The 16,340-nt window shown below is 37.7% G+C and overlaps 1 protein-coding gene across 1 annotated transcript in view; it reads left to right on the top strand.

Moving 5' to 3' along the window:
- COX16 (cytochrome c oxidase assembly factor COX16) overlaps nucleotides 1–16,340 on the top strand; it is a 45,004-nt gene that overhangs the window by 3,908 nt on the left and 24,756 nt on the right. The window contains exon 2 of the mRNA XM_084208044.1: nucleotides 8,531–8,608. Coding sequence (XP_084064170.1) covers nucleotides 8,531–8,608 — 78 coding nt within the window. The remainder of the gene's footprint in view (nucleotides 1–8,530; nucleotides 8,609–16,340) is intronic.

Below are 16,340 nucleotides of genomic sequence, written 5' to 3'. Positions count from 1 at the left end.
GAATATTTGAAGTCTGCTGGAAGTTATTTTTTCCAACAGGTTTAAATGATGGCTTTATATCATTAAGGAAACGCGTTTGGATTTCAAAATTGCAAAGTAGTTACAAATGTAAAACACATGTTAAACCCCCCCCTATTGTTTCATATGCTCACAGCACTTCCCAAGACTTGCCTTTGTGGTTGTGTCTCCACCTGATTCTAGGCAAGGATTTTTCAGACTCTCCAAGCTGCAAAATGAATATGTAGATGCAGTTCCAATTCTGTCAGTATGTTACAAGAAAAAAAATATGTTCTGAGTATCTGAAGTGACATTCTAGCAGAAAGAAAATATAGTCTGTGGTTCATTTGATGATTTTTATTGCACACCTAAAATAATATCACACTGTGTGTATAGTAATGCAGATTTTCAGATTTGTACTATGTTGCAATGTTCTCCGTACCTATTGCTGCAGATTTTGACTTCCTTTCATTTTTCTGGGGTTTTGTGGGGTTTTTCCCCTCATCCTGTAATGACTGCTTTTACAAGTACTCTGCTTCTCCTTCTGGATCTTGTCTTTGGTGTTTTGCATGTCATGCCTAGTCTTGCCAAAGGAGAAGGTACAGGTAGCTTGGGGCAGTGAAAGATTTCACTATGAATAAATATGATTCTAAAATCTATTTCCACTAGTGATTATTAGCACAGACTGTACTACAATGCCATCTACGCTGCTGCCTTGGACAGTGCAAGTTTACTTTGATAAACACTTTGTCAAGGGATGCCAAGAATGCATGTCATGTACAGGATTAGGAAAAAAGGTCAGGTTAGAACAAGTCCCTAAAAATGCTGCAGCAATGTGGTCCGTGCTTCTAGGCACCATTAGAGAAGGTCAGTGGCATCTCAGACTCTCATTAATGAGCCAATTGTTTTGACAAACAAAAGCAAAACAACTTTTCCAGACATCAGGACGTGAAATTACACATCCATGGATTAGTTTTGTTCACTGGTGTGAAGTCAGGGTCATCTGGGAGCAAGGACTGATGCCCAGAAATGTTTTGCAGATATATGAAATTATATTTTGCTGTCCTGTGAGTTACTTAAAGTGAAAGTTTGCAGGCTTAATGGGTTAAATTTTCATAGATTTCTTTCAATTCAACATTTCTGGTTAATTTCATTAAAAATGGCTCTATTTGGAGTCCTGGGATGTGCTAAATACAAGGCACACTTTTCCCCATAGATTCTGGAGGATCTGCCTGTAAAAAGATTATATGAACACTGGAAATACAGACAATTTTTTTTGAGAGTAATTATGATTCTGAGATCTTACTGTTCCTATCAGTGTTTATGAGTAGAAACTGTATTACATTATCTTCTGATATTGTTTAAAGAAGGATTACTGCAATCAGTATTTTTCACTTTTAGATATGTCAGTGTTATTGCTAACATCTTTCACATTATTGCCTTGAACAATTCATAATACTGCGTTGCAGGACTTTTATTAATATCTATTACTACGTGTATCTTCACAATAAATTTTGACATATGTGCAACAGTTGATTTAAATGTTAATACATTTTTGAGAGATGAATGGAAATTAACATTCAGCCATGAAAAGATAATTCTGACTTCTAGTATTTGTAGATAAATTGTGATTGCCTGTAAAAGTCACAAGTATTACATTTGCAGCCTAGAAGAGCAATAAATACAAAACTGTTTTTAGAATTTAAAAGTTGTTGCTCTCAATCAGTGAATAACTGAGTGTTGCTTTGATGCTTCAGTGACTGGTATTATACATGTTGGGTCTCTAGGCCTATGATGAGATGTGTCTTTGACTTTGGCTGTGCTTCTGCTTTGCATCTCCTGTTCATTTGTGTGTGTTTGAATCCACAGTGTGGAGCTGTTCCAGACAAAACCAGCCCTGCAACTGTTAGTGCTCCTGTGGAAGCCAGTGTTCAGGCTGAATGGGCTGCTGTGGAGTCCAGTTTGTGCAGTTTAAATTACCTGACTTCCATCTTTCAGTTGCCTGTTAGGTCTTAAAACTTCTGAGTTTTCTTATTGAATCAATGCCTAAAATTTTTCATTTTCAATCTTTTAGAACAGTTTTCCAGATATATGTGGCAAACAAATAGGCACTCTTTAGTACTTCAGAGTTTCCCTCTGTTTCATTTCAAAACATAAAGGGTGCATTTGCATCGTTTAATGCTGTTAGAGTGGACTAATCTGGCACTCAGGGGGGTCTGAGGCTCTCTGTTGGGCCTCAGAACAGACAAGTGTGTGTTTAGTCCTGCCCTAGGTCTCCCACTTCTTCAAGGGGTTGTGATGGTAAAAGTGTAAGAGTCATGTTTATTCTACAGAATGCTTAATCTTCATTCCTTGTTCAGGATTAGCAATAGGGAAATAATACTTAGTGTGCTTTCTTTTTATGTTCTTTCATGCAGGTTTCAGTTTATTGCAGTTTTGATCAGGGCCTACCTAACGCATCGCAAGAATACCAGCTTGCCACAATATGTGAACACTTTCTCACTGCAGTTTACCTTGGCTAAATTTGGACCTGTGAGTTGTGGAAATGATAATTTTAATAAGGAATTTAAATTTTGTTTTTTAGAAGCTTATGGAGAAAATGAAGGTGGTGTTCAGAAACTGCAGCTCAACCACCAGGACAGACTTGGATTTCAAACAGCTGGAGCTGCAGAGTGAAATTCCTTTGCTGTCTGACCAGCCCAAGCAACGTGTGTAATGCAAAATGACAATGCTGTGGCTGAAAATGCCCTTTTTTGCTCATGTTCACATTGAGGAACATATGGGTTTCTATCTCTTCTGCATTATTCTTAGATTGGTTTCTATTACATGCATTTTCTTTTGTTTAAAACCTATTATGAGTTGGACATTTCACACAAAATTGTGAATAATAACATAAGAAAACAGAATAACAAAAGTTTTGTTTTCTCATAAGACATTGAATAATAAGATCAAAAGGTTATGCATAGGGTTTTTTTTTTTTTTGTTCTCTGGCCTGTAGCCATTCATATTTGCAATCTTTAAAATCATGGCTTTGAACATTCTCTCACTGAGCCAATTAACCTGATACCTTGGGCCAAGTTTAATATTCTGCACATGTTCTACATGCTGTGCAAACTGCACTCTGCTTTATCAGTCCATAACACTTGGCTTCAGTTTATACCAGCAGCTGTGTCCTGAAGGCCAGCATGGTGTCCATGTGGTCCTCTACTGCTGCATTTCACCCCTTTTCAGTGCAGTTCAGCCCTTCTACAGTGTGTGATTCTAGCATATGCATTAAGTCAGAGTATTCACTTACTTGATGTACCTTTGAATGAAATAACTCCTGATGATGCATGGATTTGGTTTCTGTTTTTCCCCAAAGGAGACCTCTGGTGTGAACGTAAAGCTATTTCCATTTTTTGTAGACAAGAAGTAAAGGTAGACCCTCTTTTTCTTCCATTGAGTGTGAGGAGAGGATTTAGTAAGTTTCTTAGAGGACTTTGCACTGTTTTTCTCTCTTCTTCGCAGTTTCAGTGTTAGAGCCAGGCGCAGGAATGGCTGTGGGAAATAAACTTTTGAGAGTAAGAGCTGGCAGAGGAGGGCGCTTCAGGTTAAGATGACTTGCCTGGTCTTTTCTGGGACTGGCGATTTGCCCTGCTACTTTATTTAGGGAAAAGTAAAGAGACTTCAGTCTTCTGGACTGCCAAATTGCCATCTTTCACTGGTCTTGCGCTACACATCTGACAGTTCTTTAAAAAGGAACCCCCAAGACTCTCTTTGCTGTGATCACTACAAACTAAGCTAAAATAATTCACTACTGCTCTAGTTTTGAAGATCTTGATGAATAGCTAGAGAGTTCTGTAGCAGTAATCTTGAAGAAGAAGTTAGAAAATTACCATGTTCCTTCTTTGTATACATATCATAACATTTTCTAGCACCGCATGATTTGCGTTGGCAGCACTAAACATTGTGATTTGGTTAATTTAGGGATTTATGACTTGTAATTATCTTTCATGACTGGTACTGTAGTAGGAATGACTTTCTCTAACAAGAGGGATGCCTGTTACATGGCATTTTGCTGGTACTCCCAGAGAAGCAGTTTCTTATTATTTTGTTTAACCCAATGAGGTGAAGTTGGTTGCTTTAGATTATGCAGGAATCTAAAAAAGGGATCTGTTGTAAGTCCTAGGTTCTGCTGTTATGAGCCCTCAATGACCACCCACTGTAGTTGGTGACAAATACAAGTATTTCCCATCCTAAGATGTGGTTCAGGGGATCAGTCTGATGCCATCTATAACTGATTGCATAACATACTTCCCAATGGAGACATGAACAAATAGAATTTTTAAAAGAATGTTATTAAAGAGAATTTTATGTCATTTTTTTACATAAAATGTTTATTGAGGTTGCTGAGTGTATGTGACAGATGGTGCTCTTATGTCACATCCTATCTTTCATTTTGTTTTGGAACATGCAAGTCTTCCATGCATGCATAATTGCATTACAACATTGTAGGGGTTTTTTGTGTACTCACTGAAACATAAAGGAATAATCCAATGTGGGATCTTTAATGGGGGTTGTGCTAGCAGTGCTATTAAGCTGTTTGCTTTGGTGTTAAGTGCTGGCTAAATAGTATGGTTAATGATCTTTGCCTCCCTAAGTTAAACTTCAGGTGTAAAGGAAAAATGAGAAGTTACTATCATTTCATCAATCTGCCGAGAGCATTCAAGTAACGAGATAGATGATGTTCACTACATAATGTTTTTCTCTCTGCATTGTGAAGCAAATAAAATTAATAGTTGCCTCACAATAAAAGAATGCAGTTATATATGAACTTTGCAGCTTGAGTATCCTTCAGATGCCAGTGCCTTAATATTTTATAATGTACATTAAGTATCTGTATGATTCTAAAATTGTAATGAAAAAAATTAATTTTTATTATATGTGACATTACTTTTCTCTCTTCAGTTAACAGGAGAGTGAACTTGATCCTGACTTCATTAGAATGGTGCCAACCTAACTTATATTTATATTGCATCCTGAATAGCTTCTACTGTCTTTTTATGCCTGGACTAGTGGACGGAACATACTGGACTTCACTGTTGCTTTTGGGTTACATTGAGCAAATTTGTACATTGTAGTGTTTTTTTAACTGAAGAGTGTTTTGCAAAGAATGTCGAGATTATCTCTGTTTTACAGTTTGGGGAATTAGAAAAGTATGTGAGACATACAGAATATGCAAAGCCAACAAGCCAATAATGGTGCTGGAAATTTTGAGTCTTATACTGCTTCTAGTTATTTTGACTGGTGATTCTTGCTGGTTCACTGTTGTCGGTAAATACAGCCAAGTGAAATCAAGATAGTGAAGGCATCTTCCCTCACAGTGCAGCAAAAGAGAAAGGAAACAGTTAAAGCCAAGACTAGTAGTTCTACTCCATGCATTGTCAGTCACCGAGTCCTTTGCTACCTTTAATAGTATTACAGTTGCATAAATTCATTTATACCTTCTTTTATTGGCTTTTGAACACAGTTTTCAAAAAGATAATTGACTGAATAGCTGTCCATTGCTGCTCTGGCTTGTGTAGATGAATGCAATTCATGCTCAGGGCTGTCAGCTGACTGTATTGACGTGCTGTTGGTTGATTAAATAAGTGCTGAATACGGCTGATTCTGGCCTGGTCTTGAAGTAAAGTCAGACATCATCTTTGGTTCTTTAGAACATTGGTCAAGTGGGCTCGTAAACATTATTTATGTTCTTTGTGTGTATCCTGTATTTTGCAAAACTGTTTCATCTTAGTCCTAATCTTCCAGCATTACGCTGTGTAATATTCCAGCAGCATTTGTACTTTCTTACAGCATCAATGTGCTTTGTCTCTGATGGTCCTTAACTGATGTTTCATGGTAAGATAAATCAGCCATTGCAGTACTGGAAGTGTAAAGGCATCTGTACTGGTAATTCCTGATAAGCTAAATGTGCCAACTTGTTATGCTGTTTCTACTGTGTGAAGAGCGAAGGTACATCACAAACCAAGTGGGTTTTTTCCTCTTAGTAGTACCAAGGTGTTGTGAGTAAAACTGCACCATCAGGCCAAAACCTGAATTCCAAATCAGGAAGCAAGAGGTGTGTGTATCAACTTCTCTACTGTGTGTAGCTGCAGTATAAAATGCACTGTGTCATGGATGGTTGCTGTCAAACAAGCGATAGGATGTGATGAGACAAAGTGAGTAGCATGTGACTTACTTTATACAACAACCTTGCAAAAACTTGATTTTTCGTAGTTGCAGTGTACATTACAGAGGTTTCAAGCTAAAGAATGTAATATTTCCTCTTTAGCTTGTAGCATGGCTTTGTAAGCCAAAGTCTTCCAGTTGTTCATATTGCATCTCATAACAGGAGAGTTTATTGTTGGGCAGATTAATTTTTAATTGATGTCGCATGTGATTGCTGCTTTTTGCCTGGTTTTAATAACTGAACCATTTCTAGTGCAGTTGCTTTTGCCTTGCCATAGACATTGTTTGACAACATGCTAATATGAAAAAAAGGCAATAAGCTCTGGTTTGTAACAGCCATAAACTTGTCTATAGCATTTCAGATTTGTGTTTATTAGGACAAAGTTTATTAACACAGTGGCTGTAAATTAACATAATACTTGTTAGGAATTAAAGAAGATCAGCTAATGAAAATTTATGCAGCAGCATCAGCCATGTTAAAATCCAATTACAGTCTGATCCTTGAGATTTTTAGCATTATGTGCTACCATATCTTCATCTGACAAATCTTCTGGTTTGATTGAATAAATCTCAAATAATGTCCAAGTTCTTTTTAACCGTTTTCTGTTTTTTTTTTCTTTACCAAAATACTGACACAAGGAAGACTTTTCTTTCTTCCTTTTTTTTTTTTTTCTCCTACTGAGTATTTTGATAATTCAGTATCTGCAAGATCATCATTAATCCCTTGAAACACTTATGGCACAAGTATGATGCCATCCAGTTTTTGGTCATTCATATTTCTAGTTGCTGGATTCGCAACTATGACGATTTTCTGATTGGCTTTCTGATACTAGTGGTCTGTGGCCTAGCAACTGGGTGTTCATATTACAAAATTTATGTCTATTTGTTTTTGTTATCAGCTAGATTTTAAGGCTTTTTGAAAGGGCCAGAAAGAGGCTCTGGAGGCTTTAACTCCTGGCTGTTGATGAAGGGTTTCTTCTTTGTTGGTTAGAGTACATCAGTTCTGGGGTACCAGTCTGTGCCTTACCAGCATGGAAGTGTGTGCATGGAGAGAGTGTTCATGTGGTTATGAGTAATTTTACCTGCTTGATGGGAAGTAATACAGTCCTGCAACTTTGAGAATGAATGAGTGTAGAAGGCTGGTTTTTGTTTCTAATTTCTAATTTTTTGTGGCCACAGTGACATGAACTTCCACTTTCTGGAACAACCATGCACTTTGACTACCTGCACAGCATAATTATAACAATTCTTGGACACGGGCCATTGCTGCAAACCTAATATGTAGTAAGAAATCAGCCAGCAGAAAACAGCAGTTCAGCTACAGCCTGTAATGAAGGACTGTAACAGCAAAGTTGCATGATGAAAGAGGGTGGTGGTGGTGGGTTTAGTTTGGATTTTTTTCCTACCTTCTCTCAGGTCCTTAGAGCTGCCTCATGCTTCCACCTTCCTTAGACATGTGTCTCTAGATGTGAAGCTTTTTGGCCTCCTATGCATCTGCATTAACAGAGAACTGCAGACACTGTGAGGTCAGAGCAGTAGCAAGGGACCTGACTCTTACACAAAGTAGCTATATTTCTAAGCTAATTTTCAAGTCTCTTCTGTTTTCAAACAATCCCCGATCTTTGGATGGTCTGTCCATTTCTAATGGTAAAAATACATACACAGTTTTGTGATAGCACTCTCTCAGAAGAAAGAATAATATAATGATTTCTTATGTGGATATGAAGTCCTCCCCTTTCTCCCTTTATTATTCTTAAGCTTTGCAGGCGTGGAGGAAATTGCAGGATAACTAAGGAGTAATAAGAGGATAGGTGTGCTGGATGTGATTTCTTAGCCTGGGTGATAATATGTTATTGAACTATAGCTACAGTCATGGTCTGTTCAGAAGCTTAATTAGATCTGTTACCCACAGACATCAGAGTAAGTCAGCGTGGCATTGTTACTTCCCCACAGAGTTTGAAAATTTAGGAGAATAAAACCTGTGGCAGTGAGGTAAAGGTTCCTTTGCTGACATTATGTCAGGAAACCACATGGGGAGGGAAAAGAAGGGGTAAGAGGAGAGGAAGTCCCTGGAAAGTCTGAGTCATGTAGCAGCTGTCTTTCTATGAAGGAGGAAATGTGTGAAATCCAGGCTCAGAGAGTGGAAGAAGGCACCAGTACTTATTTTCTAAAGTAATATTTTTTCAGCTCCTGTTATTTCTGTTGGAAAAATAGTAGAGTCCCTTGGTAAATGAATTGGGTCAGTATGCACAGTAATTTTTTGTAGGTGTGCAAAGCATTCTTTTCTGTAACAGTCCTAACATGTCTTTCATTCTGTTTTCAGCTCTATCTCATTGGAGGATCTTTTGGACTCCGTGAATTTGCTCAGATAAGATACGATGTTCACAAACTACATGGCAAGGTAATTTAAATTATTTTCTTTGCTTTTCATTTCCTTAGGCCTACATGCTGCTTTCTAAAGAATTGATAGGACAAGCAAACTTGGTGTAGGGGATTTGCCTTTCACTGCTTGGCCCTGAGCTACAGCTGAGTGTCACAGGCAGTAGGTAGAGTAGGTGACAATAAAGGGGCCGACATAATGATTAATCCTTTGCCATCCATGAAAAAATCAACATAAATGATAGAAACATTTTGTTCATTTGGTTGATTGCAAGTGGCAGTTCTGAATCCTGAGAAGGAAGTGCAGCATGTCTAGAAGGAGGTTATTGCAAGGGCACTGTATCCAATTTAGACTAAGAAATCTGGTATTTTAAAAGGTTCGGTTTTCTAACAATTCTTGGCAGTGAGCATATAATACTAGATGGTCTCCAGGGCTTGGCTGTGCATTGACTGAGACAAGCAGATACTTTGACATTGTGCTTCATAGTCTCCACCCTTTGTGTCAGAATACCCTGAATATAAGAAGTCTTTTTTTAAATGAACCTGAAACTTTTCTGAGGGATATAGCGTGTTTACTAGTGCTACTTACCCCTCCAAGTGTAACACTAGCTCCAAATTGCATATGAAATGATCTGAAAGGAGTGTGTCAGTTAAGCAAAAAGTAATATTGGCTTGCTTTCCTTAGTTTGGTAATATGCAGGTCTGCTATTGCAATGCAGAGAGACTTTCTGGTCTCTCTTTCTGGTTTCTCAGAGGTGCTGACTTGCAGGTTGCACAACGCTGCTTTAAAGACTCTATGCAACTTTATAGGAAAAAAGCTGTGCAGGACTCTGAGTACTGTAGCTTTCTACTGTGGTGAAGTCTTTGAGATCCTGAGCTGTTGAGAGTCAGGAGGAAAAAACCCTTTGTTTTGTCTTAGACACTTGTGGACTATGTCAGTTACTTTAATAATTTCTCATGGTTCTCTGTGTTGCATACCTGGCTATGGCCTTGCATGCACCATGTGGCCCACTCCTGCTCAGAACTGTATATGACAGAACCTGTACATCAGGGAGAGTAATCTTGCAAATCTTTTCTCTAGTGCTGTCTTCTGACACTAGAGAAAAGTGCTTTTTTCTGTCATTTCTAGCCTTTTCGGACCAGTTGTAGCCTTTTAAGTTTTTCTCCAACCATGAGAATCACAATGGGGCAAGAATTTGCCTGTTGTGTTTCTGTTAGTTTTTGGGTCAGATTCATACTCAGTGTATTGCATTTGAGCCCCATGATCTGCACTGTGATAGCAACTCAGGGAAAAACACTGTTAATGTTTGTGCTTATTCACTCTTTCTCAGCATTTATAATCAAGGGAAGCATTACTGCATTAGTCAGTTGTACATGAAAGCTCTGAGTGGAAGCTACTTCACCCTGGAGTTCTTAAACTCCAAAAAGCTAAAAGAGGCCATCTGGTTTATGCTCTAACCAGTATTACTTAAGCCTGCAGCATATCTTTTGTGTTTTCTTTTTCTTTTCCTTGCAGTTTTATTCAGAAGTCAATGACATTGAATTAAAAATCAGTGCAGTATTGGCTCAGAACTAGCAACACCAACTTTGGGCTTGTTTGTAGATGGACAAATCAAAGCAATGTGTTTCACTCATTTCTGTTTCTATGTCCATAAAAACAGAGTTGAAAGCCATTCTAATTCACTAAATAAGACAGCCAATGAGACTTGCATGTATTTAATGGATAAAAAAATCTAGTTTAAAATGTACGTGGAACTGAGGAAAAGAACATTAATATGAGTAATTTAAAAGTGCTGTTAAAATCCTGATGCTTTTCTCTTATAACACAGTTGGAGTATTGTAAATCCTTATCAGAAGGGGACAGATGCACTAGTGCTCTTATTGGGGGGTTGGACAGTTACATGCAAAATGCAATAAACAATAAAAGAAAGAAGTTTTTTTTTTTGTTACAGTTTCTCCTTTAAAATAATAAAATAATTTAATTAAATAGCAGTTTTAATGCAAGGAGCTCTGAAGACTTTCACAGAATTTAAATGAATTAAGCTTGATTGTTCTGCTGTCAGAAAAGGCAGGGTTATTATTTACAATTTACTGCTAAAAAAATGGAGGTTGCACAAATGTTAAAGCAGGCTAGGATTCATAACACCCAAGTGCCTGTCTTTTTTGATTATATTTTAAGGATGTACAAACTCCAGTATGTCACCTTTTGTAAGCATGATTCCTGAATGTTTTCTTGCTAAATCAACTGCTAAAAATGCAAAAATTAAACAATCCTTTTGTGGTAAATCTCTAATACGTTTCAGATACCAATCTATGATCCTTTGCCTTCAAAAGCACCTGTTCTTTTCCTTTTTCACTCTTAACTTCACACTGTGCTTAGAGGGAAACCACATTAGTTAGCAACTTCTCAGTCAACAGTGATACTCAAAGGCAGCAGTGCAGTGGAACTGCTGCTATGTAGTCTGTGTTTCAGTGACTGGGGGGCTAGCTTCCACTTTGGATTCCTGTGCCTTAATGAAAAAAGCTGCATTAGTAATAAAGACTATGTTATTAATGTCAAACTGACTTTGAAGAACATTCCCTGAAAAAGGTATTAAAATTCAAGAGAAAATGGTGGTTTGGACCTTTGAAGGGAGTATGATTTGGTTGTGATGCATTGGGCTGGGGTAGCATGGAGGGAGAAAGTGCTGTAGGTGGAGTGGGGCTGAAGAGGGGCTGCAAAAAGAATTCTGTCTTCTTGGTCATTTGGGCTGTGTTTTGGAATCTTGGACTGCAGCTCAGCCAGTGCAGAGGATAGAGAGACAGAGCCTAGAGCTGCAGTTGAAGAGGGGCTGTTGGAATCTAAAGAGTAGATAGTTCATCCATTTAGTTCATCTTTGAATATCAGGACCTCCGATATGGCCATCTCTTGCAAAAGCACAAATCCCCTTTTATCTTCTCAGGATACCTAGATCAGTCCTATTCCCTCAGCACAGTGAATGTCCTGCATTTAAAAGAAGCTTGCTGAGGCTCTTACTGATGTAATGCTTGTTTATGCTTCTCAGAATTCTCCTGAAACTAATCGGGGGTTTCTCCATTATATGTTGTTGCCAAAATGTCCATTAATGAAGAAATCATTAGGTTAGGTAATTGTTCACTTTCTGGGAAGAATTTATGCAAATCAAAATTGGTTACAGAAAACCAGGTATGCTTATGGGAAAACCACATGGAATTAACAGAGAAGAAATTAGTAGGTTTGTACAGGCATTGTTCCAGATGCCTTTATTCATAAGTGGAAGACCAGGCTCTTTCTTTGTCTTTGTTCTTGTGTATGTAATTGAAGATGTTTATTTATTTATTTATTTATTTATTTATTTTTACTGAAAATGTAATTTATATTAAATATACAGAAAGTGTTTTTTTCAACTATATAACGATCAATTATTTTTATGTAGTGTGCACCCATGGTTGTCATTCCAGGTGTTGTATAGACTTGGTGATTCAGATTTAGTTTTGGATATAAGAATCTTGGAACACAGGGTGTGGTCTAATAACTGCTGGCTAATAGCTACTTTAGAGAATTGAAGGGAAGTGATATATCAACTATCTGGAAAGTTTATGCTTTCCTCCCATCAGCAAACCTTTTAGAATAAGAGAGTTTTTAAGCTCCAAATTGACTCTGTTGAAGAAGTATCATTGCAAGGCTGATTCTCAGACTTTTGGGATAGGATAGGACTGAATGAGTTCCTCCAGGGTAATGTGCAGCAGAAGCACTTCTAAGAAAGCTGAAATCTCTATACCATTTTGTTAGAAAACAAAACATCAATTAGCTTTTGAAGTCTGCAAATGTTTCCTACTGTGGGTTATGTACAATAGTATTTCATACTTATCTCTTTACAAGCTATGAAGATGCTTTTCACTTTTTCTTTGTCCTGTACAAAGTGAGTGCACCCCAAAAGTAGAATGCTAAGAAATAATTCTAATGTTTTTCTGTCTTAGTGAGGTAGAAAGTAGAGGCAGTAAAGAGTCAAAATGATAGAATTTCAATTTCTCCTCCATGAGTTTTACCCTCAAATTGATTATTGTGCATTTAAATATGCATGACTGTTGCATTGTGTTCCAGGAGTTAAACTCCAGATGAAAATGAAGGTTCCTGACCTGTTCTTTCACCATTCTCTATGAGCAATAAGCCTGTAAACCCAGAAAGGGCAATAAAAGAATGGTGGTGGTGGTCGGGAGCATACTCAGTGAGGCCACTAGGAGTGTAAAGCCTGCTCATGCAGACTGAAGATTGCCTTCAAAATTTCTTGGCTGGTGTTTTTGACCAATTGACTGGCATGTAGCTATCCGTGAGGTGTTGCTTATTGACACCTGCAGAGTGTTAGTGTTGCCATTGTGAATCTTCACTTATTGTATACTTGCTTTGTCTTAAGGTACTAGTTCAAGAAATTATGTAACTGTGAGGATCTCAGCTTTCATTTTACAGTCCTGGACTTGAATTGAGGAAAAGAGCACATGTGGTGTGTAGAAGATTATTTGTTTACAGCAGGTGGCATAGTAGGGCTTGATAGTGGTGGAAGCGTGTTGACTGGCTGGTTGGTTATACTCAATATTACAGGTTTAGAATATTGCTAGTTGGTCCCTAGGGCTGTTCTTTAACGTTGTGTCTTTAATCTCATGAGTGAGTGTCGGGAGACCCACAGCAGCATGTGATTGAAATAACACCCACTGATCTCACTGGAAATTTTATATCCATCTTGTTCAGGTTCTCTCTTTAGTTACCTCCTGCACCACAGAGCTCCTCTCTACCTATCTCATTTTCTTAGTCTGTGGAATATAGGTAATTAATGCTGCTCCACTTTACACAGGAAATAGGAAAATTAATTAATTCAAGTAAAAGGAATTATTTAAATTCATATGGATATTAAAAAATTTCCTCATGTGAGATCCATTACTTCAAGTGTTCTGGGTCAGGGTAAAATAGCTAGGAAGAAACAGGAGCAGAGAGCTGACGGGTTTCCATGAGACTTTATGTCAAGCAAGAACGTATCAGTCATTTGCCTCAGAAAAGTGTTGGAAGTCAGTCCAGCATTTTCTCATTGTTATAAGTGTATAGTTAACAGGTGGTATCTGCCTATTAGAATGTTTTCATGTTGCTGTCAAAACATTGCTCTGTTCATACATGTACCGCAATGAGTTTCACACTGTTGAGTCCAGATGGGTGCAACTGCAGCAGCACAGTGCTTAAATGAGGTTCAGCATCCACCCAAGAGGGAGTACATCTGCAGGTGACTGGACAAGGCTGTGCCTTGTTGCTGGCTGGCACATTCCTATTGCTATCCTTATGTAAACTGCCTCAGGTATGTCTATGGGAGTTGCACATATGGGCATGTCCTGGAGTAGTGTGGTAGAAATTGTCTGTTGGTTATTGCTTTACTTGCCTATAAAGTCCATCTGGACAGGATGTCTGTGCCCCAGGAAAAGTTTGGTTTGTTTCTTCAGTTTGTTTCAGAAAAAAAGAAGCCTTACAGAATAAAATGTAATTTCAATGTTTAGTGTAATGTTAGTATGGTTCATGAATAACGTTGTGTTTCTGTATGTCGCATCATTTTTTCCTTTAAATAGTATGTTTCATATGAGGTGAAAATTCTAAAACAAAATCACTTAAACCTCCGAATATGTCTATAGTGTTTAAAATTCCATTTATTTATTATTTAAATCAAATTATTTATTTTTACTTAGATTTCTGGAATATCAGTGGATTGTCTCCATCACAACACATACTGCTAGCTACTGCATGAATCTGGTTTACTGCAAGCTGACTTGTTTATCTTGTTTGAGGACCTGCTTCTGTCTTAAAAACCAGTATTTGCTCTGTTTGAAAGACTACCAAAGATGCTGAGAATTTAACTGAAATGGGTAGCAAGATGAAAAAGTGTGTGTTTAATTTTCTTCCACAAACTTTTCTATTGACTGAAAACTGCAAAATCTATTTACTGCAATTCTTAGTGGATAAGCATCCGTGTTTGAAATCCTGTTACACCTTGGTGTTCCCCAAGATCCTCAGTCTTACCAAAACTTGATGGACTTCACCATTTCAAAGAGTAATGTGGATGGGACAAGTCACTGTGATTGGACTGGACTGGCAAAGTCCACAGTGTTTAATAACAATTAATGGACTTTACTGCTACCTGCCCAGATTGTCCCAAGCACTCAATTATGTGTTCTGCAGACTTTCTGCTTTATTTTATTCCTAATGGACTTAGATGGATTAAGACTCATGTCTAGGCTTCCTGGTGTGCAAACACCCCCTACCAATGTTAAGGTCAATTGACATTAGCCCTGTTAATACTCAAAATACTCTAAATGGGTTCTTTGTATTATTAAAGATAAGGAAGTAAAATTTCAGTGCCTGCTCACTAAATCTAAATGTATGTTTGTGGTGCTATGCATTATTTCAGGGTTTCATCTTGCTCATTTTTCTGTTGTCTTAAGTGAAATGCCTAGTTTGAGATAGCTATCCAGGTAGTCCAGAAAGGAGGTTTGTGAGGAAATGTCCCAACATAGGTTACATTCAGTTTTAAAGGAGATAGTTGAAAAATATGTTGTCCTCTTTTGATGGATTGAAAAATAGAGATTTAACTTGGGATTTTATTGTTACCCCATTGCAGTGAGACAATTACCTTCCTTAGTGTATGAATATGGTTATATTTTATTTGTGAACAAGTATAGATGAATAAAATTAGGTGAGATGAAGCCTGCCCTAGATACTCATTTGCTGGAGCTTCGTTGGCAAGCTAGCAGATGTCTTGAAGGTAGAGGAACTCTTATTTAATCAGTTGTTTGTGCCTGAGGCATTCCTGTAGTCTGGAGAATCTGATTCCATGGGAGTTTGTCTTTAAAACATCCTGCTTCATTTAAGTGTGAACAAAATCAGAATATCTTCAGTTGGTGTTTGGTGGAATATTTTGGATGGGAAAGGTATCCTTTCTTAACCTGTCAGCCAAGGAATGTGGGATCATTTTAGCATCTGTCACTGAACTTGGCAGAATAATCAAGTCTTCTCATCTAGCATTTTAGCATTTATTTATTTATAATTACATCTTCCTGTGTTTAATTGATTTCAGTAAGTTAATTACACAAGCGCAGCATGGCAAGGAATTGATGTTGGTGATTATTGTTTTCTTCTTTTTCGTTTCCTTAAGCAGATCAGGTTGGCCTGGGTCTCGAGTCTAATGATAAACTGGCTAATTTCCTGGTGTAAGTAGATTTATTTGATTTTTGAAGACTAAATGCATTGCTGAGCTTGGCCCTAGGTCATCCAAAAATTAAGAAAATAATACACTGAAATGTTTGGTGCTGTAGAGAATGTGAGAGACATACATTTAGGATTGCATATAGGTGAGAAAAAAAAAGTCTTTGTCAGTCAGTTACCTTTATATCATGAAGCATATTTTACTAAATTAAAGCAGACCTTGCTTTCAGGCATGGCCTGCCTAGTGGGAGGGGTTTGGAATTGTATATTTAGTCAGGCAGATTGGCTCCTTGTTGATGGCTAAACAGGTACCCTTACAATGACTTTGTTTCTATTTGAACCTTGTTACATTTTTTGATCATGGTTCAGAACTATCCAAGGTAGTAATTTCTGTCCTGCCATGTGGCACAAAATGAACGGGGTAGCAAGAGCTTTTTATACCCACTCTTGTGGTGGTAGCAGATGTTCAGATGTTTTCTCTCTCAGTTCAGTTCAGTCCAGAAGGATTGTATGAAAATGA

The sequence above is a fragment of the Fringilla coelebs genome, assembly GCF_963513975.1.
Source record: "Fringilla coelebs genome assembly, chromosome: 6".
NCBI classification, from domain to species: Eukaryota; Metazoa; Chordata; class Aves; order Passeriformes; family Fringillidae; genus Fringilla; species Fringilla coelebs.
This window is presented reverse-complemented; position numbering and strand designations above follow the sequence as displayed.